At 56.4% G+C, this 26,409-nt stretch overlaps 2 protein-coding genes and 1 pseudogene across 3 annotated transcripts; 2 read left to right on the top strand and 1 right to left on the bottom strand.

Annotated features, from left to right (window-relative positions):
• The first annotated feature begins 138 nt into the window (after nt 1-138).
• Nucleotides 139-505, top strand: LOC114197057 (V-type proton ATPase subunit G 1 pseudogene; annotated as a pseudogene).
• A 5,863-nt stretch (nt 506-6,368) lies between these two features.
• Nucleotides 6,369-21,634, top strand: ERCC2 (ERCC excision repair 2, TFIIH core complex helicase subunit). 2 transcript variants are annotated; one of them, XR_003606861.1, is made up of 23 exons: nt 6,369-6,401; nt 6,743-6,842; nt 8,111-8,188; nt 8,265-8,327; nt 8,493-8,606; nt 11,523-11,639; nt 11,725-11,841; nt 12,058-12,181; nt 12,285-12,381; nt 12,515-12,648; nt 12,729-12,897; nt 14,191-14,309; nt 16,367-16,436; nt 16,522-16,591; nt 16,691-16,792; nt 17,891-17,954; nt 18,488-18,609; nt 19,829-19,921; nt 20,036-20,108; nt 20,253-20,323; nt 20,423-20,566; nt 20,702-20,829; nt 21,129-21,218. XR_003606861.1 is itself a non-coding variant. In XM_028088097.2 (23 exons), exons 1-23 carry the CDS (start codon nt 6,397-6,399, stop codon nt 21,219-21,221), a joined length of 2,283 nt encoding a protein of 760 aa, XP_027943898.1. In that variant the 5' UTR covers nt 6,369-6,396; the 3' UTR covers nt 21,222-21,634. The 2 variants fall into 2 exon arrangements, 1 of the variants encoding a protein (XP_027943898.1); XM_028088097.2 differs by having other exon boundaries at nt 20,686-20,829; nt 21,129-21,634.
• KLC3 (kinesin light chain 3) lies at nt 21,478-26,057 on the bottom strand. The gene is made up of 12 exons (XM_028088099.2): nt 25,800-26,057; nt 25,101-25,331; nt 24,705-24,774; nt 24,095-24,314; nt 23,674-23,761; nt 23,490-23,591; nt 22,871-23,044; nt 22,319-22,409; nt 22,199-22,236; nt 21,998-22,104; nt 21,735-21,798; nt 21,478-21,549 (listed from the first exon to the last, which is right to left on the bottom strand). Exons 1-12 carry the CDS (start codon nt 26,055-26,057, stop codon nt 21,478-21,480), a joined length of 1,515 nt encoding a protein of 504 aa, XP_027943900.1.
• Between the last annotated feature and the right edge of the window lie 352 nt (nt 26,058-26,409).

Genomic DNA, 26,409 nt, shown 5'->3' with positions numbered 1-26,409 from the left:
ATTACCAGGAACATGGTAGCTTAAATAACACAGATTTATTATCTTGTAATTCTTGGGTTCAGAAATCAGAAATGGGGACCTGAGGGGATGATTGAGCCAATTTAGGCCACTCACCTTGGCCTCTGAGTGGCTGCCAGCATGACCAGCCAGTGGCAGGGCATCTAGCAACTGCTGTGGGCTGAGAAGTGGGAGGCTGAGAAGGTGTTGGAGGCCTACAAGCAAAAGAACTGGAGGCCGAAGCAGACCAAAGAAGCTCAGACTGAAACTGAACAGTACTGCCTGCAAAGAGAGAAGGAGTTCAAGGCCAAGGAAGCTGTGCTCTGGAGTGGAGAAGGAGACGCAGGAGAAGATGACCATCCTCCGGCAGAACAGGGATGAAATCCTGGATAACTTCTTGGCCTTCATCTGTGACATCCGGCCAGAAATCCACGAAAACTATTGCATAAATAGAAAGGGAAGGAAGGAGCAGCTCTGCACGTGGCTTGGCATTTTATTTATTTTTTAAGGTTTTATTTATTTATTTTAGGGGCGGGGAGAGTGTGAGCCTGGGAAGGAGCAGAGGGAGAGGGACAAGCAGACTGTGCACTGAGCGGGAAGCCCGATGCAGGGCTCGATCCCATGACCCTGAGATCATGACCTGAGCTGAAGGCAGACACTTAACCCACTGAGCCACCCAGGCGCCCTCCTTTTCCAGTTTCTAGAGGCTGCCTGCATTTCTACCAACGATCTGTTTATGATGAGTTAGGTATTCTCTGAGATGATACAGGTTTTCTCTACCTTGCTCCTCACTTCCTGCCGAGTCCCCACCAGCAGAATTGTTAACATCGATACTTCTACTAACAGTCTGTTCAAGGCAATCGAGGCTTTTCCTATTATCTTCTCAACATTCTTCCACCCTCTGCCCATTGCCCAGTTCCACATTCCAAATCCACATGTTTAGGTATTTGTTGCATTGACACGCCACTTCCAGGAGCAAAGTCTGTGTTAGTTTCCCATTACTGCTGTAACAAAGTATCACAAGCTCGCAGGCTTCAACAGTACAAATGTATCATCTTACAGTCTGGAGGTCAGGCATCTGACATGGGTCTCGTGGAACTAACATCAAGGCGGTGGCAGGGCTGAGCTCCCTTCTAGAGACTCTAAGGAAGAAGCTCTCTCCTTGCCTTCTCCAGCTACTAGAAGTTGCCTACATTCCTTGGCTCGTGGCTCCTAACTCCCTCTTTCACTTATAAGGACTCTTGTGCCTACACGGGTCCCACCCAGATAATCCAGGATGATCTCCCCATCTCAGGATCCTTAAACTAAATCATGTTCGCAAAGTCCTTTCTGCCCACATAAGACGGCAAAGGAGAAGAAGTAAACGAGGAGACAGGAGTCCCTGCCCTCGAATTCAAACACTGTCTGGACCTTTGAATGAAATTAATCAGTGATTACTACTTTTGTTGGAGGTGTGCTAATGATAGAGTGGTTATGTTTTTACAGAGTCTTTACTTTTAGAGATTTATTATGAAATACCTATCGTAAAATGATACGGTGTCTGGGATTTGCCTCAAAATGTTGACTGGGGGAGTGATGTGGGTGTAGATGAAGCAGGATCAGTCCTCATTTGACAATTAATGAAGCTTGGTGGATGTGGGTCTTCCTACGGTTCTCTCAACTTTTGTGTCCATTTGAAATTGTCCCTAATAAACAGTTATAAAATGACCGTGATACTAGATATTAGCTGATACTCTAGTGGAAGAGTCAGACGATAAATAGAATAATAAGCACAAAAATAATATCTCAGGTGCTGATCATTGTTATGGAAAAAAAAAACAAATCAGGTGAGGCAGATATATTTTTGCACCTGATTGGGAGGTATAGTCATTTCCTGTGGCTCCTGTAACAAATGACCCCCAACTCAGTGGCTTAAAACAACACACATTTATTTTCGTACAGTTCTGAAGGTCAGAAGTCCAAAATCAGTTTCACCAGCTGAAATCCAGGTGTTGGCAGGGCTGCGCTCCCAGAGGCTCTGCGGGAAAATCCATTTCCTCGCCTTTTTCAGCGTCCAGAGCTGTATTCCTTGTATTCTTTGGCTCTGCCCCCTTCCTCCATCCTCGGAGCCTGCAATGTAGCATCTTGATGCTGTTATGTTGCCTCTGTCTCTGTCCGGCCGTTGGATCTCCCCCCTTATAAAGACATCTGTGATTACACTTAGGGCACACCTGGATATCTCAAGCGCCTTGACTTCATCACACCTGCAAAGTCTCTTTTGACACATAAAGGAATGTCCACAGGTTCCAGAGATCAGGGCCTGGAGATCTTTGGGGACCACTACTCAGCCTACCCAGGGAGTAATGCAATTTAAATGAGTAGTCAGGAAGGTCTTGTTGAGGAAAGGACCTTTATGGAAGGCTTGAGAGAGGTGAGGGAGGAAGGCATGCAGAGATCTGGGGAAAAAGCCTTCCAGACAGAGGGACCAGTGACCACAGGGGCCTGGAGAAGGGTCTGAATCATCCCTCCCTCCTGGTGTTTATGCCCTTTAGTAACCCCTCCCCTTGCCCACGGGCTGGATGTAGGGATGTATTCTTTTTGTTTTGTTTTGTTTTAAGATTTTTAAAATGTATTTTGAGAGAGAGAGCACAAATGGGGAGAGGCGCAGAGAGAGAATCTCAAGCAGACTCCATGCCAAGCTCCATCCCATGACCCCGAGACCCTGAGATCAGGACCCAAGCTGAAACCAAGGGTCAGACACTCAACCGACTAAGCCACCCAAGTGCCCCAAGGATGCTTTCTAAGAAACGGAATACAGCAAAAAGTGACGGGCTCTCACTTCTGACATCAGATTAAAAAAGAAAGTGACTTCCATCTTCCTCGCCTCTCTCTTGGGCTCCTCTTGCTTCTCCATTGGATGAAGTGGGCTGCCTTCAGAGGTGCCTGTGTGGCAGGGACCTGCAGGTGGTCCTGGCCAACAGCCAGCAAGGAAAAGAATCTTGCCAGCAACCACCTGGTGAGCTTAGCGGCCGATCTACAGAAACCGTGAGATAATAAATGCTGTTGTTCTCCACCATTACACTTGGGGGTAATTTGTTGTACAGATGAGCCGGCTCCTGCAGGTCTGGTGCCTGCGTGGAAGAGCCAGGAAGCCAGTCTGGCTGGGAGGAGTGGCTTGGGGGCAGGGGGAACAGTGAGAAAGTACGTCAGGCAGGTGGCAGGACGCTTACTACGATGCGACTGGCTCACGTCAGTCCAATACCCAATTTCATTTTCTTATATTCTTGGTTTTAAGATGTTCTTCCTCTCTTCCCCCTGCTTGAACAAAGTAACCATGGATAGGATGGGGGAGCCCAGAGAAGGTGCCTGACCCAGCCTGGGGGGGGTTAGGGAGGGCTTCCTGGAGGAGGGGATGTCTCTGAGACCTGGAGGAGAGAGGAATGGCGAGGCAGGGTAAGGTGGGGGTGATGGCGCTGCAGAGACAGGACACCACTGGAGACAAGTAAAAAGCAGAGGAGTGAGCAGCAAGATGGGGCTAGCTGCTGCATGGTGAGTGCAAACAGTGGGAAGGCATCACCCTGATTTACTCCTGTCCGAGATCACGTTGTGCAGGTTTTCCCCATTTTATCCTCCTTGGACGTCATACTGCAAGGAGCATCTGTGTGTGTGTGTATAGCTTTGGTTAAGGCTCAGGGTCATGTCAGCAGCCTCACTAATGCTCAACACCTGTCTCCACCATCCACACCACTATGAATCCTTACTAGCTCCCTAGGACCTATTTTTAGAGACTTTGTCTAACTTTGGAAATATGTCCTCATTTGTATGACTGTGTAATAAATGTCATTTGTTGAGATAAGCACCAATCATCCTCATCCCACACCTGTCCCAGCCCTGCTTACTTTGGGTCATCACCGTCGGGATGGTTCTGTCTCCTCCACTGGACTATGCACCCCAGGAGGACAGGGCTGAGGCTGTCTCGGTGACCACTGGGTGCCTTTGGCTCCCCAGCTCAGGATGTGTACAGGGCTCAGGTAATACAGGATGAGTGAATGAATTAACAAATGAGAGAAAGAGAGGGAATTATGAAGGAAGTCACAACCTTAGGTGGCCCACTGCCTCCCGCTTTCTGGCTCTCTCGCTGAGCACGATGGTTGTATCAACGAAGCTCCTTCTCTAATCCTGGCTAAACAGAGAATTCGAGCCTCACTCTCCTTCTCTGCCTAGATCAGCTCCAGAAACTATCATGCACACAGACATAGACACACAGACACTGGAATAAAATGGGCTTTGGGCAACTCACCTCACCTGTCTGAGCCTGCTCTTTCATCTGTAAAATGGGGATAATCAAAGCATGTGATTTATAGGACCGTCATGAGGATTCAATGACATCATTCTCTCCGCTACCCTGGCCTTAGCCACAGACTGGCTCTGCTTGCCAGTCTTAGTCCTTCCGGTTCATGTGTCACAAGGCACTCCAAGTGACTTAGGGGTTCAGAATGCAAATTTGACCATCCCCCTGCCCCCGCTCATTCACCTCTTCAACAAATATTTATTGATTCCCCACTGTGTGCCAAGCACAATGGCAAGGACCACAGATGTAGGAGTGAGTAAAATGGACAAAATCCCTGCCCTTATGGAGCTGACCTTCTAAACTAAATAAGTCGAATATTTAATATGTCAGATGGTTAGATGGATTCTGAAGAAGAACAAAGCAGGGGAGGGAGCTACAGTGGGTAGCATATGAGTTTGTGTGTGTGTGTGGGGGGGCGGGCTTGAATTTAATTTGGTGCCACTGAGAAGGTGACACCGGAGCAAGGACCCGAAGGATGTGATGAAGTCCAGCCATGAGGACGTCAGGGGAAAGAGCATTCCAGGCAGAGGACATAGCAGGTGCAAAGGCCCTAAGGTAGGATGTGCCTGGAGTGTTCTGGAAACAGCATGGCGGATAATGTGGCTGAAATAGAATGAGTTAAGCAACAGAGGAGGGGATCAGAGAGATAAGGTGAGTCGGTGTGGGGGTGATGAGGGGGTACGCTGGTTAGACAGGGTTCCGCAGGCCACTCTAAGGATTTTTGGCCTGGCCCTGCCTCTCCCTGCAGCTGCATTCTCTCTACTCTGTCCTTGCCTCTGTTCTTCCACCACGCAGGCTTCCCTTTAGCCCTTTGAGGCATTAGCTTTCTTGTGGTGGCAGGACTTTTGTACACCATCTTCCCTCTGGCTGGGACACCAACACCCTTTCCCCTTCTCTCGTCTATCCCCTTTGGCTGGTTAGTTCCTTCTCATACTTCCTGTGTCTATTCAAACCTCATTTCCTCAAAGAAGGCTTTTCTGACCACTCCAGACCCCCATAGTTGACAGCATGTTTCCTGTATGTAGCCCTTATGGTTTTCAGAATTTTCCCATCACAGCACTTGTCATACTTGTAACCATATATTTACATATATGTTTAAAATCTGTTCTTTGAGGACACGAACAAGGGCTGTCTTGGTCACCTTTGTGTTCCCAGGGCCTAGGAATCTATTTGTTGAACAATTGCATAAAAGCTCTAGCTACTGAATGCTGAGTATGTGCTAAACCCAGTTTTAAATGCTTTATGTGGGTTAACTTAAGCATCATCTACATCGTAATCTTTTTTTTAAATATTTGTTGTTACTTTTTTTTTTTTTTTTTTTAAGGTAAGCTCTACGCCTAATGTGGGGCTTGAACTCATGACTCTGAGATCAAGAGTCCGGTGCTGTACCGTCTGAGCGGCCAGGTGCCCCTACATTATGGATAATCTAATTGTGCCTGCTTTGCAGATGACAAGTTAATTTAACCGAGGTCACAGAGCTGGTAGACAGTGGAGCCAGGATTTGGACCCAGGCATTCCGGTTCCAGAGTCCACACCTTAGCCGCCAAGCCACAATGCCTTTGCATTACTGCCTGATGAGGACAGTATCTGGCGAACGGTAGGGGTTCTCTAAATGGGAGGAGTTATTTATCCCAGAGAAGTCTAGGACACAGCGGGCATTTTAGAGGTGCACGTTAGTCTAGTGCGACGAAGCCATTCCTGACTCGTGGGCTCCTAAGGGTCCTCAATTTCCTTGTCAGTTCCTTTAGACTCTATTCGCTGCTAGATGATCTTGGGCAGATGCAGGAAGACCAAATCCTAATGAATGGGATCGATTATCTCGGTACTCTTCCTCCAAATGCTGTTCTCGGTACTCTGTGATCCTCAGCTACGCCTGCTTTCCCGGGAGCCCGCCCCCGCATTGCCGTGCGCACGCGCATTATCCCCCGCCCCAGTAGAGTGACGGGTGGGATCAGCCAATGGAGTCGTGAGAAAGGTGGAGCGGCGCCACGAGGACCCCTCACGAATCCTGCGCTCTGAATATTTATGAGGGAGGCGGGCCGACGCCGTTTCTCGCCGCGGCCGGCGCCATGAAGTGAGGAGGGGTTCGGAGTTCGCAGTTCGCGAGGCGGCTTGGGGGTGGGGGTGGGGTCTGAAATATGGGGGGCCAAGTGGGCGCGCCCGGGGCCCCGGCGGGCCTAGGGGGTGCTGTAGGAGTCGGGTGAGGAGAGCCGCGGGGACCCGCGGGGCGGTAACGGGAATGGTCAGCGAAGAGATGCCGAAGGGAGCCGAGGCTCCCAGGGAACTGGGGGACGCCCGGGGGCGGTGGGGTCGGCGCCGGCAGGTAACCCCTCTCGGCCGGACGGCAGGAAAGTGTGGGAGTTTGGAGAGGGGCTGCGGGGGCGGGGGACTGACCCGGCCGCCCCCTGCCGCCAGGCTGAACGTGGACGGGCTGCTGGTCTACTTCCCTTACGACTACATCTACCCCGAGCAGTTCTCGTACATGCTGGAGCTCAAGCGCACGCTGGACGCCAAGGTGGGTGGGCCCGGCCCGCCGCTTCCCACCTGACAGGTGCACAGCGGCCCGCGCGTCTAAGAACGGAGATTGCTGGACCGCGAGGTGTTAGGCATGTGAGGTCCTTGGGGAAGCCGGCGCTCCCAAACCTGTTACCTGAAAGAATAGTTCATAACAGCAGCACCTAACGTTTATCAGAGGCTGCGCGGCTTTGGAGCTGGCGCTCTGGGTTGGAATCCTAGACCCACAGCTGTGTGCCCTTGGGCGAATCCCTTAATCTCCCTGTTTCACAGTTTTCACCTCTGTAAAATGGGCTCAGTACGATTGCCTACTCTCAGAGGTTCACGTGAAGGTTATGGGAGTTAATTCGGTAAGTAAGGCAGCAGGTTTTTTTTTTTTTTAAGATTTTATTTATTTGACAGACATAGCGAGAGAGGGAACAAAGCAGGGGGAGTGGGAGAGGGAGAAGCGGGCTTCCTGCGGAGCAGGGAGCCCCATGTGGGGCTCAATCCCAGGACCCTGAGATCATGACCTGAGCCGAAGGCAGACGCTTAACGACTGAGCCACGCAGGCGCCCCAGGGCAGCAGTTCTTAAGTGGGGATGCTTTTGACCCCCCCCCAGAGGCAGTGTCCAGAGACATTCCTGGTTGTCATACTAGCGGAGTGGGGGTGCTAGTGGTAGGTAGAGGCCATGGGCACTGCTAAACATCCTGCAGTGCACAGGATAGACCCCCCAAATGTCGGGAGCCCAGGTTGAGAAACCCCGATGTAAGTAAGACACTTAGAAGGGGTGCTAGGCACAGAGTAAGTGCTGTGGAAGTGTTTGCTAAATTAAAAAACAGGTCACTACCCATCAGTTACTATGCTAAATGTTTAACCCCCATTGTCTCAGTCCTCACAGTCATGATCTGAAGAAGTGTTTATTAGGCCCATTTTATTTATTTTTAAAGTTTGTGGGTTTTTTTGTTTGTTTTTACACGTAATCTTTACACCCAACGTGGGGGTCGAACTCACAATCCTGAGATCAAGAGTCACATGCTCTTCCGACTGAGCCAGCCAGGCACCCTCTAGGCCCATTTTAGAGATGAGGATACTGAGGCTGGATGGGTGAAGGCTCTTGCTTAAGACCACTCAACAAAGAGGTGGCAAAAGTGGGGTTCAAACCCACTGCCCTTGGAGCCTAGGCTTTTAACTGCTGTTGTGCTGGTATTTTCAAGATGGTGGCATTCTGGGAGTGGTCCCCAGAGTTTGTGTCCCTGAAGTTCTGTCTGTCTCATCTCAACATGCAGGGTCATGGAGTCCTAGAGATGCCCTCAGGCACTGGGAAGACAGTGTCCCTGTTGGCCCTGATCATGGCGTACCAGAGGGTAAGTGACCCCTGGGCCCGGGGAGGTGGATAGAGGGAAGGGGTCCAATGGGGGCTGAGCCCATTATCCCCGGCAGGCGTATCCACTGGAAGTGACTAAACTCATCTACTGCTCCAGGACTGTGCCTGAGATTGAGAAGGTGAGCCAGGGCCAATCCTGGGGCTCCCCCAGTCCCGCAGGACTTGTTGGTTCCCCTGGTGGTTGCCCTCATAGCTTTAGGGGGTGTTGGGGAAGCTGGAGAAGAGGCTGGGCCAGGCTGGGCAGGGTCTCATGCTGGAGTCCCCTCCGTCCTCGACGAGAACAGGTGATCGAAGAGCTGCGGAAGTTGCTCAACTTCTATGAGAAGCAGGAGGGTGAGAAGCTACCGTTTTTGGGGCTGGCTCTGAGCTCCCGGAAGAACCTGTGTATTCATCCTGAGGTGCGTGCCCATTTCTCCCCTTGCCCCAAGCTTCAGGGTTGGGGAAACTTTCATCCAACCAGTCCTAGATCCCCAAACCAGATCTCTCAGGGAGACAGGCAGGGACCACTCGCAGACTTCTCACGCATCAAATTCTGACTTCTGATGAGGCGGTCCAAACACACCTTCTCCCCAGCCTGAGAGGTTAAAAGGCAGTTCCTGGAGTCTGGCAGGTCAGGTTTCCTGGCTTTGAAACTTAATAGTCATGTGTTCTTGGATAGGTGATTTTTACAGTGGGGCTTCAGTCTTCCTTTCTGTAAAATGAGGGTAATTAATTACTGGCTTCATACAGTTGATCAGATTGGGCGGGGGGGGGTCAAAATGTGCAGACTTCAGTTAAAACAAATAGGTCACGGAGATGTAATGTACAGCGTGGTGACTATAATTAATAATACCGTATTGTCTATTTGAAAGTCACTAAGAGGGGCGCCTGGCTGGCTCAGTCTGTAGAGCGTGTGATGCTTCATCTCCCGGTCATGAGTTCAAGCCCCACGTTGGGTATAGAGCTTACTTAAAAAAAGGAAATAGAAAAGAAAAATTGTAACTGTGTGGTGATGGATATTAATTAGACTTACTGTGCTGGTCTTTTTGCAGTATTTACAAGTATCAAATTACTATGTTGTACCCCTGAAACTAATAGAGTATTCTAAGTCCATTGTATCTCAATCATTAAAAAAAGATTAGGCGAGATAATGTACAGCCCTTAGCATGTACAAAATACTAAAACGTTAGAAATCATCATGGTATTAATACATATAATAACATATGACATGTAGAATATTAGTTATTATTAAATTATGTTACAAAACTGTTGGACTTGGGGCACCTGGGTGGCTCAGTTGTTAAGCGTCTGCCTTCTACTCAGGTCATGATCCCAGGGTCCTGGGATCGGGCCCCGCATTGGGCTCCCTGCTCGGCGGAGAGCCTGCTTCTCCCTCTCCCACTCCCCCTGCTTGTGTTCCCTCTCTCACTGTCTCTCTCTCTCGCTCTCTCAAATAAAATCTTAAAAAAAAAAAAAAAAACTGTTGGACTCACCCCTAAACAGTGTTCTAAGCACTTTACATGTGGTAAGTCATGGAATCTAATATAATGTTAATTGTAAGAATATGAAAAACTATGGATGTGACTGGTGATAATTAGAAGTAGCATGGGCCTTGGCAACTGATGAAACAGGAAGAGAGAGGGAAAGGTCAGCAGCCTCCGAGCCCGCCCCTTGGTGAAGGCAAAGGTTTTGTTGTGGGGCGCCTGGGTGGCTCAGTTGGTTAAGCAACTGCCTTCGGCTCAGGTCATGATCCTGGAGTCCTGGGATCGAGTCAGTCCCGCATCGGGCTCCCTGCTCAGCAGGGAGTCTGCTTCTCCCTCTGACCCTCCCCTCTCTCATGCGCGTGCTCTCTCTCAAAAAAAAAAAAAAAAAAAATCTTAAAAAAAATTTTTTGTTTTGGAAAAGGGCAGCCCTGGGGTGCGATGGTGCCACCTACAGAAGGTGCAGGGCAAGGCAGCGTCTCAAACTGTACCATCAGAACCTCCTGGGGACGCCTGGGGGGCTTAGTCCGTTAAGTGTCTGCCTTCTGCTCAGGTCATGATCACGGGGTCCTGGGATCGAGCCCCACCTCAGGCTCCCTGCTCAGCGGGGAGTCTACTTCTCCCTCTCCCTCTGCCCCTCCCCCTGCTTGTGTGCACTCTCTCTCCCTTTCATAAATAAATAGATTTATTAAAAAAAAAAAAAGAACCTCCCCTGATTCTTAGACTGGCCTAGATTCAGGGTGTTTTAGTGTTTGCAAAGATAAAGCAGTTATTCTTAATCTACATGCTAAAGATTGTTCAAGACTTGGTTTTGTTTTTTTTTTAAATCGAGGTAAAATTGACATATAACGTTTCAGATGTACAGTGTAATGATTTGGTATTTGTATATATTGCAAAATGATCACCACGGTAAGTCTAGTTAATATCGGTCACTTTACGTAGTTACGATTTTTTTCTTGTAATGAGAACTTTTAAGATCTCTGTTAGGAGCTTGCAAATATGCAATATGGTATTTTGAACTAGAGTTTCCATGCTGTACGTTACATTCCTAGGCCTTATTTTATAACTGGAAGTTTGCACCTTTTGAATACCTTCACTCCTACCCGCTCACCTCTGGCAACCATGAATTTGTTCTTTGTATCTTTTTTTTTTTTTTTTTTTAGATTTTATTTATTTGTCAGGGAGAGCACAAGCAGGGGGAGAAGCAGGTAGAGGGAGAAGCAGGCTCCCCACTGAGCAGGGAGCCGGACACGGGACTTGATCCCAGCACTCTGGGATTATGACCTGAGCCAAAGGCAGACACTTAATGACTGAGCCACTCAGGCATCCCCCTTTTTTTTTTCTTTAAGATTTTTTATTTTTATTTATTTTTAAAGATTTTATTTATTGGACAGAGAGAGACACAGCAAGAGAGGGAGCACAAGCAGGGGGAGTGGGAGAGGGAGAAGCAGGCTTCCCGCAGAGCAGGGAGCCCGATGCGGGGCTCAATCCCAGGACCCTGGGATCATGACCTGAGCGGAAGGCAGATGCTTAACCACTGAGCCACCCAGGCGCCCCAAGATTTTATTTCTTAATTTCTGTACCTGACATGGGGCTCGAACTCATAACCCCAAGATCACTGTAAGAGCCTAACAGTTGCACTGCTCTTACACCGCCCCCCCCACCATGGTTAAGTTCTCAGATGTCTTAACTGTTTAATAATGAAACAGTTGAGGTTTAAGTTTCCCCCAGAATTCCTTATTCTCACCCCAGACGGAACAGAACAGCCCCCCATCCCACCTAGCTGGCAGGTGTAGAGCCCCGCGTTTGAGGAATGGTTGAGCTTCTTGGCACTAAGCTGCCCCCCACCCCCAGGTGATGCCCCTGCGCTTTGGGAAAGACGTCGACGGGAGATGCCACAGCCTCACAGCCTCATACGTGCGGGCGCAGTACCAGCAGGACCCCAGCCTGCCCCACTGCCGCTTCTACGAGGTACCTGCCGACTGGGCTGAGGGAGGGAGGGCAAGACGGCTGCAGCAGCCAGCCTCCCTGACCCGCAGGTACCCTCTCACCCCAGGAGTTTGATGTCCATGGGCGCCAGGTGCCCCTCCCTGCTGGCATCTACAACCTGGATGACCTCAAGGCCCTGGGACGGCGCCAGGGCTGGTGCCCCTACTTCCTCGCCCGCTATTCGGTGAGGAGGCTGCCGGGGGCCGGCCTACAGCCCGCCTGCCTGTGCGTCTGTCTGTTTCTGTCCGTTAGCTTCTGTCTGTCCCGTGCCCGTGTCTGTCTCGCCTTGCCTCCCCTCTGTGGGTCTGGGAGGGTGGACGCGGTGGGGTGTGGCGTGGGGGGTGGCGGGGCAGGGCGCACTCGGGTAGGCTGGGCTGACTCTGCCCACCTCGGTCCCTAGATCCTGCACGCCAACGTGGTGGTTTACAGCTACCACTACCTCTTGGACCCCAAGATTGCAGAGCTGGTGTCTAAGGAGCTGGCCCGCAAAGCTGTCGTGGTCTTCGACGAGGCCCATAACATCGGTGAGGCAGGAGCCCAGGTGGACGGGGAATCCGGGCCCTCCGCCACCGCTCCAGCAGCGCCTGCGGCCCCACTGAGCCCAGCCTCCTCCCCTGTTTTCTCTAGACAACGTCTGCATCGACTCCATGAGTGTCAACATCACCCGCCGGACCCTCGACCGCTGCCAGGGCAACCTGGAGACCTTACAGAAGACAGTGCTCAGGTGGGGGCTCTGTCCTGCGCCACCTGGTGCCCACCCTGCCCCTGCCGTCTGGCCCCCGCCTCTTCTGCCCAGCTTGCCCCCAGGGCCACCAGCCCCGTTCCCACGCCCCCACATGTCCCCCCCTCCCCCGCAGGATCAAGGAGACAGATGAGCAGCGTCTGCGGGAAGAGTACCGACGCCTGGTGGAGGGGCTGCGGGAGGCCAGTGCTGCCCGGGAGACGGACGCCCATCTGGCCAACCCCGTGCTTCCTGACGAGGTGCTACAGGGTGAGCTGCGCGTCCCCCCGCCACCCGCTCCCTGTCCCGCTCCCTGCGCTACCGTGGTGGCTGACGCCTTCCTCCCGCAGAGGCTGTACCCGGTTCCATCCGCACAGCCGAGCACTTCCTGGGCTTCCTGCGGCGGCTGCTGGAGTACGTCAAGTGGCGGCTGCGGGTCCAGCACGTGGTGCAGGAGAGCCCCCCTGCCTTCCTCAGTGGCCTGGCCCAGCGCGTGTGCATCCAGCGCAAGCCCCTCAGGTGAGGCCCCACACAGCTGGGGGGTGGTGTCGGGTCCCCACGGGGGCGTGGGGCAGACCCTGGGCCCTCCCTGAACCTCGGCCTCTGGCTGGGGCCACCACGTTGCCAGTGTCGGGAGTCAGTGATCCAGGTAGGAGGATCGTGTGTGATGGCGCGCCGTCAGACCAGGCCGACCCGCGGGCGAGCTCCGAGCTGTTCCTGGGTCCCTGTGCTGGGCAGAAAACTGGCAGACGACACATGGCTTCCTCAGAGGGCTTACCTGAAGAGCACTTGATGGAGGGACTGCTGACACGGGTGGGCGGGGCAGAGGGTCTCACAGGGGGCCTGGGCACTTGTAAGAGCTCAGGAATTTCCACCTCAAGCCACGGTGGCATGGGAGGGAGTGGTCCTGGAGCGGGGCTCCTGACAAGACCCAGCAGGGGGGTAGCTGGGGAGGGGGTAGAAATGCTGTGGATCCCCTGGACCCCTGTCTCCTCCTGCTGGTGCTTCTCTTTGTCCCCCGGAAGTCTGAGGGCAGGAACGCCCCCACCAGGCAGACTGTGGGGTGGGTCAGTCTCCCCAGCACAGGACAAGCAGAGCGTGGACCTGGGAGTGGGGTGGGGCCTTCTGTACTGCTTCTGTGGTGTTTTGGATAAGTCACGGTCTTCTCTGAATCTCCGTTTCCTCGTCTGTTGAATGGGTCGGGGGTCATCACCTTTACTCCGGTTTCTGTGGTGGTTAAATGAGAAAGTAGTGGTAGAAGTAACTCACCCTGTCTTGAGCACCAACGATGAGCTAAGCACTTGACTTTCTGCATCTTCTGGAGTCTCAGTACGGCGTCCCTGGCCACAGATGAGGACAGTGTGGCCTAGAGATGGCAAGCCATCGCCCAGGGTCACACAGCACCTCATGGAGTCGTGTGAAGCCAGGCCTGTAGGGCTCCGAAGGCCCTGGCTGCCTTGCCTCTCGGGGTGGGGTGGCCCTCGGGATGGCGTCGTTTGTCCTTCTTTGTGAGGGACTCGTGAGGGCAAAGATGGCATCCTAGCCAGTCATGTTCCCTGAGCGCCTGCTCTGTGCTCTTTGATCAAGGACCTGCATGAGATTGTGTGACCATGTGACTAGAGCGTCTGATCGCTGGTCGGTGTGTGCAGTTGTAGAGTGTGGAGTCACGGGTGACTGAAACAGCCTCAGTCTGTCCCCACCGAGCACCCAGTCACTTTGGAGAGCATGTGTGCATGCTGACGGTGGCGGAGGGGGGTCACTGTCCCGTTGGCGCTCTGCCGCCCCCCTGACCCCACCTGGCCTCTGCACCAGATTCTGTGCCGAGCGTCTCCGCTCCCTGCTGCACACCCTGGAGATCGCTGACCTTGCCGACTTCTCTCCCCTCACCCTCCTGGCTAACTTCGCCACCCTTGTCAGCACCTACGCCAAGGGTAAGCTCATCTCCTGCCTCGGCAAGCACCCCCCCCCCCCCGCCCCGGCAGCCAAAATCAGGATCCTAGCAGAGTCCAGAGGCTTGTCTGTGGTACTGGGACATTCAGGACCTTGTAGGGCTGGGCTCAGGAGTTTGGGCTTTGTTTCGAGGGCAGGGAGGTTCCGCAGATAGGTCTTGAGTTAGCCAGGCCTCGTGCTCAGATTAGTATTTTCGGAGCCCCCGCTGGCCGTGGAGTGGAGTTAGGATGGGGGTGAGGCCAGAGAAGCTCTGGGGGGGCACTCACCCTGTAGGGTGTGGTAAGGAGTTGGCCCTTTTACTCCCGGGAAGGGGGGAGCCATGGGAGGTTCTGAGCAAGGGAGGGGCCGGGATCTGGGGCAGGATGGGAGAAGGAGAGGGGCTGGAGAGAGAGGTGGGACCCGGTGCCCGGGGTCGGGGGCAGGGAGCTGAGTGCAGTGCGCAGGTATCCAGCGTGCCAGGAAGAGGGGAAGTGGTCCTGAGGTTTCACTGGTCAGCACTCCCTCCCCTTCCTCAGCGTTAAGCTGGCCAAGGGCTCAGTCTGATCCCTGGCGATTACTGCTCTATCCCGGAAAGCAGGTCAGGCCTCCTGACACCCTGCACCAGCCCGGAGGGTGGAGAGGCTGTCCCCCAACCCCAGCACCTGTTAGCAAGTCCCACGAGAAGCTTCCTTCTGTGTCCATCCCCCTGTCCCACCCCGTCTTCCTTCTGGGACTGGCTTTCTCTTCTCCTCCCCACTTCCCCATCCACTAACACTTCACATTCTTTTACCTGGAACATCTGTCCCAATATTCCTCAGGCCCCAACTACTTACCTCCTACTCTTTTTCAGTTCTCGCCTCGTTAGAGATGTCCGCTCTTCCAGGAAGCCCTCCCTGACCCCTAGGCTGGGTCAAGCTCCCCTCCTCTTGGCTCCCCTGTCCCAGCCCTGTCGGAGTGGTCACTCTCTGGGGACAGGACTGTGTCCCCATCATCAGACTGTGAGCCCTGAGAGGGGAGGGCCGGAACTGTCTTGGTTCCCGCTGTTTCCCCAGTACAGGGTTGGGCACAGAGGACTTTTTTTTTTTTTTTCTTCTTTTTTTTAACTAAGTGAAACTGAATATGTGAATTCATTCATTCACCTGTTTTTTCACAAAATGGGCCAGGCCTAACACTGAGGAAGTGACAGGAACACAGAGGGACCTTATTTCTGATCTCCTGGAACTTATATTGCAGAGAGGAAGACAGGTAGCAAAGACTCAAACAAATAAAATAATTCCAGAAAGGGATAGTTTTCACAAGAAACAAAAATGTTGCCATGTTGGAACATGCCTGCAGTGGCCCAGGAAGGCCTGAGGCGCTGACATTTGAGCTGAGTTCCAAATGACCTGGGAAAACTTTTCAGCTGCCTGGGAAAACTTTTCAGGCTGTGGGGCCAGCAAGTGCAAAGGCCCTGGGGTGGAGTGAGCCTGGTGGTTTTTGAAAGTTAGGCAGTAGGTGGCCTGTGAGCCAGGAGGAAATGGGGTCAGTGTGGCAGGGTCTCACAGATAATTTTGGACTCTGGAAGGGGCCTGGGGAGCTGTGCAGGGCTTCTGAGCGGGGCAGGGATGTGACCTGACTCAGGATTTCACAGGGTTTCTCTGGCTGCTGGGAAGGGAGCAGGGGTGGGAGCTGGAAGCCCAGGGAGGTGACTGCAATAGTCCAGGCTAGAGTTGATAGTGGGGGAGGGGGTGGGGAGAGTGGTCAGATTGCAGATAGCTTTGGAAGCAGAGCTGACCCGCCTGATGGTTTAGATACAAGGATCATGGGGGAAGGCTCCAGGCTTGGGCTTGAGTCGCGGTGTGGGAGAGTCTAAGGAGTGACCCTTTGGTGCTCTCTGCTCATGATGCTCCCTGAGTGGGTGTCAGCTCTGGGAGAAGCGGGCAGTTGGGGTGTACTTTGAACTCCCGATGCCTGGATTTAAAGCTTGAGAACTGTGGTCCACCAGTCACTAATGGGGCAGGAGAGAGTGGCCGGGTGGGCGTGGCAACATCTGGTGACCAGGAATCTCACCCGCTTGTAGGTTTCACCATCATCATCGAGCCCTTTGATGACAGGACCCCCACCATTGCCAACCCCATCCTGCACTTCAGGTGAGACCTGACCCCAGTGTTGGGGGTGTGAACGGACCACGCGGGCCCCGGCGTGGTCCTCACCACCCTTGTCTGCTTCCTACAGCTGCATGGACGCCTCACTGGCCATCAAACCTGTGTTCGAGCGCTTCCAGTCTGTCATCATCACATCCGGGGTGAGGACCCTTCTCCACCTCCAGTGCCCAGCCCTCCACTGTGGGGCTCCTGGTTTCTGCCCAGTTCTGCTAAGATCCCTCCTGCTGTCCCTGCTACAGACGCTGTCACCACTGGACATCTACCCCAAGATTCTGGACTTCCACCCTGTCACCATGGCAACCTTCACCATGACGCTGGCCCGGGTCTGCCTCTGCCCCATGGTGCGTGGGAGAGGGTGGGTGCTGGGCCAGGGGAGGTGGGCCGCCTTTCCTCCCTCTGTCCCCCCACCCTGCTATTGAGGCAGGAGAGTTTTACAGCTGAGGACACAGACTCTGGATTCAGGCAGATCTGGGTTTGATGCTACTTCTCCCTGTGGGTGTGACTCCCCAGGCCTCAGTTTCTAATCTGGGGAATTAGAATGGGAATGCATCTTCCCTGACCTCCCAGGTTGGTTGAGGGGTTAGTGAGATAGCGGGTATAAAACGCTTGTGTGGCCCAGGGCCTGGTGCCGGTCAGCACTCAGTCAACATCTTTGTTAATGTGGGCTCTGCCTAGTTTGTCCTCTGGCCATGACCTTGATGATGACCCTTTTGCTCTGCCTCAATCTCCTTTGTAAAACAGGCATCATAACGTGGGCCCTCCGTCCCTTATCTGAATCCCTTGGGCCAGGTGTATTTTAGAATTGAGAATTTTCCAGACTTTAAAAAACAAAGCACATGCTGTGTGGTACGTGACATTCCCAGCGGGGTTGGGGCAGCTCCTGCCAGTGAAAGTCCTAGTTCAGCAGGAACATGTTTTGAGACTTCAGACTAAGGCGGGTAAGTCAGGACTCCGGATAGACTCAGGTGAGGGCAGGTTTTGCTACTATAGGAGTTGGTGCCAAAGTTAAATATCTGGAGTTTCTTGGCTTTTGGAATTGCCCTTCATGGGTTGTGGACTGGTGACGGCCACGTCCTGCATCGTGGTTTGTGGAGTTGCTGGTGGGGGAGCGGGGTGCACCCGTAGCTGGTGGCTGCCGAGGTTGTGGTGAGACACTTTCTCTGGGAACTGCCTGGCCCGGAGGCTGGGGCCAGTAGCACGTACTTGCTGGTCAGCAGTGTGGACAGACTCGGGTTCAGTCCTGCCGCCGCTGTGGATTTGCCACATGCCCTGGGGCAGGCAGCTCACCTTCTCTGGGCCGGAGGTGGTTCATCCATGCGGTGCAGGTTAACAGGGGAGCCGAGGGTTCACTCCATGACATCGTGTCTGTAAAAAGCTGAGCCCGGCACCAGCAGTGAGTGCTGCTGTTTGCTTAGCGTGACGTCTCTTGCCCTCTGCAGATCATTGGTCGTGGCAACGACCAGGTGGCCATCAGCTCCAAGTTTGAGACCCGGGAAGATATTGGTAGGCTGCACGTGGGGGTGGCTTGCATGGGTTCTGAGAGGGCAGGTGGATCAGTGGGCTAGGTCAGGCTGCAGCAAGCTGACACAGAGCCCCAAGTCAAAGTGGGGTTACACAGAGGTTACTTCTTGCTCACAGTATGTGCCACTGTGGGTTGGTGGGGGCTTGCCCCGTGTCTCCTCCCCCTGGGGACCTTCCCCACTGGATGCGTCACTATGGGGGTAAGGGGTGGCAGGAAGGATCCTGGTAATGGTGCTGTGCCTCATAAAGGTGTGTGACCCGTGGCCACTTCTGCACTCATTGGCCAGGGCAAGTCACATGGTCACACCTAACTCCCTGGGCCGGGGGTGGGGGTGCCGTTCTCCCAGGGGCCTGGAAAGACAAGTGGAATGTGTGTGAACAGCCCTCCAGGTGGCCTCGGGGATTTCTAGGAACCCCGAGTTCAAGACGGGGCATTAGATAGGAAAGTCCCGATGGAGTGGGGAGCAGGACCTGCGCACAACCTCTGACCGTTCCCCCCCCCCCCCCCCCGCCAGCGGTGATCCGGAACTATGGGAACCTCCTGCTGGAGATGTCCGCCGTGGTCCCTGATGGCATCGTGGCTTTCTTCACTAGCTACCAGTACATGGAGAGCACCGTGGCCTCCTGGTACGAGCAGGTATGCCCAGTCGCCCGCTCCCTGGGGAGGCTCCGCTCTTTTCAGCCCCTGGCTCTTCCTTTGTGTGTTGGCTTCGTTCGTCTCGTGTTTTAAGCGGTGACGTGTATCATAGGTGACAGGACAGTGTATAAAACACAAACGGTTCACGGAACAAACGGTGTATACCTTAGTCCCCCCCTGCCTTCCTCCCCCATCCAGATTAAAAACTCAAGAGCCCCTGCAGGACAGTGCAGGGGTGAGGTCACAGTGTGTTCTGGAAATGGGGCTCACCGCAGCCAGGCCCTGCGGGGCCGGCAGGATGGGGGTGGGAGGGGGCCACTGTGACCTCTCCGCTTCTCGTGCGTCATGGCCCAGCTCTTGGGTAGTGAAAGCAGGTGCTTCTTTAGGGTGAGATGAGAGAACTTGGCTGATCCACACTCCGGGGAGCGGGATGGGGGAGCCTTGTCCACTTGGTCAAGACCTTGGTCTTGTCCTCAGTTGGGCGCTTTCCACACCGTGGGAAAGGTGGCTGCTGGCCACCAAGTCCACATCCTGAGTCTTGTATGTCCTATTTAAGGAAGCTTTGCCTGCCCCAAGGTCCTGAAGATCATCTCCTGTGTTTCTTCTAGAAGCCTCGTGTTAGCTTTCACATCTGGTCTGTGAGGTACCTCACATCTTTGTGTGTGGTGTAAGGTCAGGGTCGAGGTTCTTTGTCTCCCCCTGTGGAACTCCAGTTGCTGCAGCCCCATTCACTGGAAAGCACTGTCCCCCCTGAATGGTATGGGTGAACCACCGGTGTGAGGGTGTGTTTCTGGACCCTCCATTCTGTCACACTGGTCTGTCCCTGCGTCTGTCCTTGGTCCCTATCACAAAGCTAGTGCAGTGTCACGGAAATCTCTGGGCAGCCTCAGCCTGGCCTACAATCAGCCCCTCCACTAAGCACCAGCTGGGGGGGCGGAGTGTCCTCATGGGCCATCTTGGGCCATATGCCTGCCCCACTTGCCTGAAAGATGGGGTGCGGGGATGGGTTCCGTGCCTGGAATCGCAGAGCTTTCCTCCATGAATGAGACCAGCCCGCACCCCCCACCCCCCACCGAGTCTCTGCTGGCTGCTGGGACCCTGGGACAGAAGGGGGTGGCTGCACAGGAATCGGGGCAGAGTTGACTGGAGCCAGGATGCCTGTGCCCTTATGCCGCTTTCTGCCAACCCACAGCCTGACCTGCCTGCTGTCCTTCCCTAGGGCATTCTTGAAAACATCCAGAGGAATAAGCTGCTCTTCATTGAGACGCAAGATGGGGCCGAGACCAGCGTCGCCCTGGAGAAGTACCAGGAGGTGGGCATGGGGGCGAGGGGGGGGGTTAGGGGGAGGGCCAGTAGACTGCACACGGGGGGCCCAGAGGAGGCAGCTCTGGGGGACCTAGCTCCTGTCTTGGCCTCCCCTCCCCAGGCCTGTGAGAATGGCCGTGGAGCCATCCTGCTGTCCGTGGCCCGGGGAAAAGTGTCCGAGGGAATCGACTTTGGTGAGTGGGCCAGGCTCTCCCTGTCCCCAGGTGCCTGCATGGGGCTCTGGCTGTTTCCCCCAGGGGTCCCCCCCCCCCCACAGCCTGGGCTCACACAGGGACCTCTCCCTTCCTCCGGCCCCCCTCCTGTGCTTGCTCCCGCAGTGCACCATTACGGGCGCGCAGTCATCATGTTCGGCGTCCCTTACGTCTACACGCAGAGCCGCATCCTCAAGGTGAGCAGCCCCGGGGGCCACTCGGAGGGACAGGGACTGGGCCTGGGGTGGCGTGTGGGAGGGGCAGGAGGGACTGCTCTGCTCTCTTCTCTCGGGCAGGCACGGCTGGAGTACCTGCGGGACCAGTTCCAGATCCGAGAGAATGACTTTCTCACCTTTGATGCCATGCGCCACGCGGCCCAGTGCGTGGGCCGGGCCATCCGGGGCAAGACGGATTACGGCCTCATGGTCTTTGCCGATAAGGTGCGGGTGCAGGGGCCTCTGCCTACCAGGCTGTCCCCCTTTTGCAGATGGGGAAGGAGGCCCGGGCTCCCCCGCACTGGGGTCCTGATGTCTTCCCTCCCTCACCCTCCTGCTGAAAGCGGTTTGCCCGGGCAGACAAGCGTGGGAAACTGCCTCGCTGGATCCAGGAGCACCTCACTGACGCCAACCTCAACCTGACCGTGGATGAGGGGGTCCAGGTTGCCAAGTACTTCCTGAGGCAGATGGCTCAGCCATTCCACCGGGTGAGCTGGAGGGGGCCTGGCCTGCCCTCAACAAAGAGGTGTGTGTGTGTGCGCGTGCCCGTGTGTGTGCCCACAGGCCAGGGCTGGGGGTGTGGCCAGAGCCCGTCCTTCTCCATCTGGAAAACCAGCTGGCTTCCCTCTCCCTCCCTCAGGCCTGGCTTCTGCTTCCAGGGGCTGTTCCCCATTAGAGGGGTGTTTCAAACATCCCGCCCCTTGGCCCCTGGTGTCCCAGGGGGGCCTGGGGGAGGGCGCTACAGCTGTCTGGCCCACCCTGGAGCTGCCTCCTCTCCCCCCTCCAGGAGGACCAGCTGGGCCTGTCCCTGCTCAGCCGGGAGCAGCTGGAATCTGAGGAGACCCTGCGGAGGGTGGAGCAGATTGCTCAGCAGCTGTAGCTCAGGGTGCGGACAGGGCGGCGATTCCGGGGTCTCACCTGGCCCTGGGGCCCAGCGGCTGGGAGGTGGCCTCAGGTCCTTACAGGAAATCTCAGGCAGACAGTTCTGGCTTCCAGATCTACAGCCTTTAATTGGAGGAGAACGGGGAGCCCCATACCGTAGGTGCCCCCGAGAGGTGGGGAGCAACTCGGGGAGATGAAAGGCCACCCCTTCCCCATTCTTCCTGAGAAGCTGCAGCCACACGGTCCCGTCACCTTCAGCGGGGGCCCAGGTCCTGGGGGCTGGTGCTGAGGGTCCGCGAGGCCTCGCTCGGGTGCTGATTGGGGAACTGCGGACAGGCGCAGGGGAGGGGTGGGCAAGGGGCAGGACCCGACCCCGAGGGCCACCCACCAGCATCCTTGCTACTGGCTTGTCTCCCCCCCCCCCCCCCCCCCCGGGCCCTTCTGTTCTTGGGTCCGTTCCCACCCCTCCCTTGCCTCTGGGCCTGCCAGCGTGCCCCTCAGCCCCTCTCACCTGGGGCCCAGCAGCCTTTGGCGCATCCGCATCCAGCATGTTGAGCGACAGGGCTCTCTTCATCCTGTAAAAAGAGGGTGGCAGGGTGAGTCCCCCGAGTGGCTGCTTCCCACTCTGGGCATAGACCTGCCTGGCACCGGATGTGACTGTACGGGTGGCAGAGGAGAGGGGAACTGTGGGAGGTTCTGGAACAGGACAGGGAGTGGGGTGGGTTACAGAAGCTGCAGCGGTGGGGCTCTTGCCTGCCTGGATCAGACACTCACCCGGCTGCGCCTGCCACCCCCTCGCCTCGGAGACGGGAGACCAACTTCTCACTTCCACGCCTTAGCGATTCCCGGATCTTGGAGAAGGAGCTGCTCCGACGAAGGGTCTGGGGAGGGCGCCCAGGACCCCAGTCAGTTCCCCCCCCTTCTCCTCCGGTCCCCACCCTAGGAGCTGGAGCGAAGCCCATCCCCCCTCCTCACCTGTTCTGCGTCACCAGCTGTGCCTGGGTTGGGGGCTCCTAGGAACAGAGGGGGGGGGAAACAGTGCAGTGGGGACACGGAGCAGTCACCTGGGGGGCAAGGGCAGGGCTGGGGGCTCACCCAGAGGGGCAGGCAGGTCCTCGCGGCTCAGGATCTCTCGGTACAGCTCTTCTGCTTGCTGGTACTTGTTCTGTTTCAGGTAGGCCGAGGCCTGCGGGGAGGGTGGGTGATCGTGGCTCAGATCTGGAGCTCCCCCGGCACATCTCCCCCTCCCCCCACAACCTCATGACCTAGGGCAGCTGACTGGTTCCTGCTCCACCCTGGGCTAGTGACACCACCTTTGTGCCTCAGTTCCCTTATTTGCAAAATGGGATGAAAGGAGCACCTAGCTCCTAGGGTCCTTTGAGAAATGGATGGTCCTTTCCCTTAAGGACTAAGAAGGGGGTCAATAAACATTTGACTGTCATCTGGCCCCACCAACTTGCGTGTTTCCTGTGGCTTCCAGGTCCTCTGTGCCTAGTGATCTCACGAGTCAGGGCCCAGCACACAGGCCAAGTCTTAGAGGGCCCCCTGCTCCAGGGGTGCACTTAAGCCAGTTGGCTGTGTCTCCTGGGGAACCCCTGGCGCTTGGCTCCAGGACCGAGTTGCACCTGTGCCCTGCAGCGCCCTCACCAGGTTGTTCTTGGTCTTGGCCACGTTTGGGTCGTTGGGCCCTCCCAGGGCCTCATAAATGCTCAGGGCTCGGGCATAGTGCTGCTCCACCTCCTCAAACTTTCCCTGGTTCTGGCAGAGCAAGGCCAGGTTGTTGAGCTGCTTGGCCACGTCAGGGTGGTCGCTGCCCAGGACCTAGGGGTTGGGGGGAATGGGTGAGCCACGTGATACTGGTAGCCGCAAGGGGGGGGGGTGGTCATGAGGAAAGGTTCACAGGCTCCATGGGGAGTTACATGAGGTTGTGGGCTAGAAGGTAGAAGTTAGTTACACAAATAGGATTAATCAGGTCAAGGTGGTCACATGGCATTGGAAGTTCAGGACTGGGCTGGGAGGCACATGAGGTGATGCAGAAGGACGATTAGAGTCAAGATCAGATGGCGTTCATTAAAGGTCGAACAGTGGGGTCATGAGATTATCTAGGCTCAAACTGGGGGCTCACAAGAGCAGATGGGAAGGACATCATTGGATCAGGGTTACAAGGCACGAGCCACTGAACTGAGCACATCAGGATCAAGTGGGAAGGGGCTGTGGACCAGGAACTCGGCAGGGGTGGGGCTGGGTGGGGCAGCGGGGGCAGTACCTTCTCCCGGATTTCCAGGGCTCGCTGGCACAGGGGCTCTGCCTCCCGGTACCGCCCCCGCTTCCCATAGAGCACCGCCAGGTTGTTGAGGGTGGCGGCCACCTGCAGGGTAGGGGAGGCAGGTCAGGGTGGGGAGGGGGGAGAGGCAGGGCCCCACAGCCCTCACTCCTGGGCCCCCACTCACCGCAGGGTGCTCAGGGCCTAGCGTCTGCTCCCGGATCTGCAGAGCATCGTGGAGAAGGTCTGTGGCCTCCTTGTACTTGTTCTGGTCTCTGTGAGGTGGCCCAGGGACGGAGGGGGGGGTCAGCCATGCTGGGGTGTCACCCTTCCGTGGTCCCTTGTGGGTGTCTCCACTACCTTCCAAGTCGAGCACAGGCTCCCTTTGCTGGCAAGCCTCTGCCCCCCTCCCCCCCAGGTCTCTTCCCTGATCTGTTGGGGTCTCTTGCCCATGTTCTCTGACGACTCCTTGCCTGGGTCACAGTGGCTTCTCCAGGTCCCCGTGGACATCCCCCCCGCCCCCACCCATCTAGGTGCCCCATGCTGGCAGAGCAGGACGCCAGCTCCCCCGCCCCCAACCACAGGTCCAGGGCCGGCTGCGGCCTCACCGGTACACCAGCGCCAGGATGTTGAGCATGGTGGCCACGTCGGGGTGGCAGTGGCCTGAGCTCCGCTCCAGGTCCTCCAGGGCCTGACGGCACAGCGGTACGGCAACCTCGTAGCGGCCCTGGCCCGCGTACTGGATCACAAGGTTGTGCAGGGTCCGAAGGCGGGCCGGGATCTCGTAGCCCCCCTGCTGAGCCTCGGCAGCTCCCACTGCCTCGGGGCCTGCGGGCAGCAGCCGGGCATCAGGGCGCTGCCGGCCTCCTAGCCTTCCCACCCCGTAAAAGGGGACACCTCCCCCAGGACTATAGCTGCCCCGCTGGCCCCTGGGACGACGGGCCCTGCACTGGGCCTCCTGAGATCGGGATTGCAGGCGTCTAGCTGGTCCATGGGGCCTGAACATGGGGTCGGCCCGGCCGGCGGCGCGGCAGCCACCATGCCTGGTTTCATGGCTTCCAGCCTCGGCCGTCACCCGCCCTGACCCAGCCCCTTGGCCTCATGCTCCTGCTCCCCTGTGTGGACACCCACCTCGGGGTCTCACGGTCCCTCCCCAGCCCCAGCCTCTCGTCCTCCAGGGCTAAGCAGCCCCACAACTGCAGGCTCCCCCACACCCACCTTTCCTCTCTTCCTCCTCACTGGGGAACAGGGAGGCCAGGCTGTCTCGGCGAGGGGGGGATTCAGGCCGCTGCAGAGGGCAGGAAAGTGGGGGGTCAAGAGAGCTGGGAGTTTGCTTTAGAGACCGGGGTCCTGGATCTCAGGGTTTGAGGGAGGCAGTGGTTAGGAGCCTCAGGGTAGGGGGCTCCTGAGGGCTTGGGGAGGATCTGGGGGCTTTGTGGAAGCCAGGGGGGCTTCTGTGGAAATTCTAGTGGGTCTGGAGGTTGTGGAACTCTGTCAAGGGTCCAGAGCTTTGGAGGGAGGGTCTAGGGCACGGGGGGGGGCACTTCCGGGGGGGGTACAGGTCTGTGGGGTGTCTAAGGAGGATGCGGGGCCCAGTGCCCGGCCCAGCAGCACCTGGCTCTCCGCGGGCAGGTCATACTGCCGCAGCTGCCCCAGGAACTCCAGGTGGCTCTTCTCCTCCTCCAGTTGGGCCACGGCCTCCTCACTGGCCCGGAGCCGCCGCTGCGTCTCCTCCAGCTCCTCCCGCAGCCACGAGTTCTCCTGGGCCAGCCGCCGGGCCTGCGCTCGCAGCCGCTGCTTCTCGGCCTCCAGCGAGCCCACGTGCGCCGACAGGGCCAGCAGCACCTGCGCGGGCCAGGGGATCAGGGGCCCGACCCCGAGCACCCCCACTCCGCCCAGGGTCCCCCGGATTCCACAGAGACGCTTCCATGGTACTCCAAGGTTGTGCAAGGGGCTCCCAGGGCCATACCCAGATCCTGTCCGGGGACCCTTCTGATCTCACCCAGGCACACAAATCACATGCAGGGACACTTCATATTCTACCCATGTGACCCCAAAGTCTCCCAGGACCCCAGAGTTCTAGAGATGGATGCCATTTGGTTCAGGGGACCCTGCACCACACAAGGACCCCCTAAAGCTGCCCAGGAATCCCGTTTCTGGCCTAGCGACTCTCCTCCCCAGGCCTGGCTCCCCTAGGCCTCCCCGACTCCAGCCTTGCCCCCCACCCCCACCGCATACCTGTCTCCCTCATCCCCAGGCCTCCTCCCCGCTCTGAGCCTCACCCCCATAGCTGGAGAACTGGTCCCCTCATACCTGGGCCTCACCCAGTCCCAGCTCGATGGCCTCCAGCGCGTGGCTCACCACCTGCTGCTTTTCTTCCAGCAGCTCCAAGCCGGCCACCAGGCCCTGACCCGCCAGGGCCTCAGCCAGGTGCCTGGCCAGGCCATGGTGCTCGGCCCGCAGGGCCTCCAACCCCTGCACCACTTGTCGGGTCTGCCGCACCAGCTCCTCGGGGCTCAGGCGCTCTGGGCCCAGCCCCGCGCTTCCAGGGGCGGCCACCTGCACCGACATTGCTGCTCCTGGCAGGGGTGGGGTAGGGGTGGGGGGGGGTTGGGGAATCGTCAGCCTGTATGCCATTCCGGCCCAGCAGGACCCTTCCCGACTATCTCCCCGTCCAGCCATCCCGGCTGGCCCTCTGTCCCCGTGCCCTCCTCATTCTGGCCGGCTCCCTGTCCCATACCCATCCCAGCCAGCCGGCAACTGGAAACACCCTAGTCTAGCTCTGCCTGTCCTCAGCCCCGGGCCCTGCCCCGAGGGCAAGTCCAAAACCCCACGTATAACTAACCCAAAGAGGGCAAACAGTGGTCTCGTGGCCTCTCACCTGCCCTCAGCTCACCTGGCCAGCCCCGTCCACCCCAAGGGC

This window comes from Eumetopias jubatus, unplaced genomic scaffold (assembly GCF_037043125.1).
Source record: "Eumetopias jubatus isolate StellerSeaLion01/CBP00866 unplaced genomic scaffold, mEumJub1_p1.0 scaffold_10, whole genome shotgun sequence".
NCBI classification, from domain to species: Eukaryota; Metazoa; Chordata; class Mammalia; order Carnivora; family Otariidae; genus Eumetopias; species Eumetopias jubatus.
This window is presented reverse-complemented; position numbering and strand designations above follow the sequence as displayed.

Excerpts from the sequence above, each read along its gene's own strand:
- ERCC2 (XM_028088097.2), top strand. Across the intron at positions 8,607-11,522 it reads ACCTGTGTATTCATCCTGAG|GTGATGCCCCTGCGCTTTGG; the intron begins GTGCGTGCCCAT and ends CCCCACCCCCAG. Across the intron at positions 14,310-16,366 it reads TGTCAGCACCTACGCCAAGG|GTTTCACCATCATCATCGAG; the intron begins GTAAGCTCATCT and ends ACCCGCTTGTAG.
- KLC3 (XM_028088099.2), bottom strand. The coding sequence starts at position 26,057 with ATGTCGGTGCAGGTGGCCGCCCCTGGAAGCGCGGGGCTGGGCCCAGAG. Across the intron at positions 22,105-22,198 it reads CAGCTGGTGACGCAGAACAG|ACCCTTCGTCGGAGCAGCTC; the intron begins GTGAGGAGGGGG and ends CGCCCTCCCCAG. Across the intron at positions 21,799-21,997 it reads GGGGTGGCAGGCGCAGCCGG|GATGAAGAGAGCCCTGTCGC; the intron begins GTGAGTGTCTGA and ends CTCTTTTTACAG.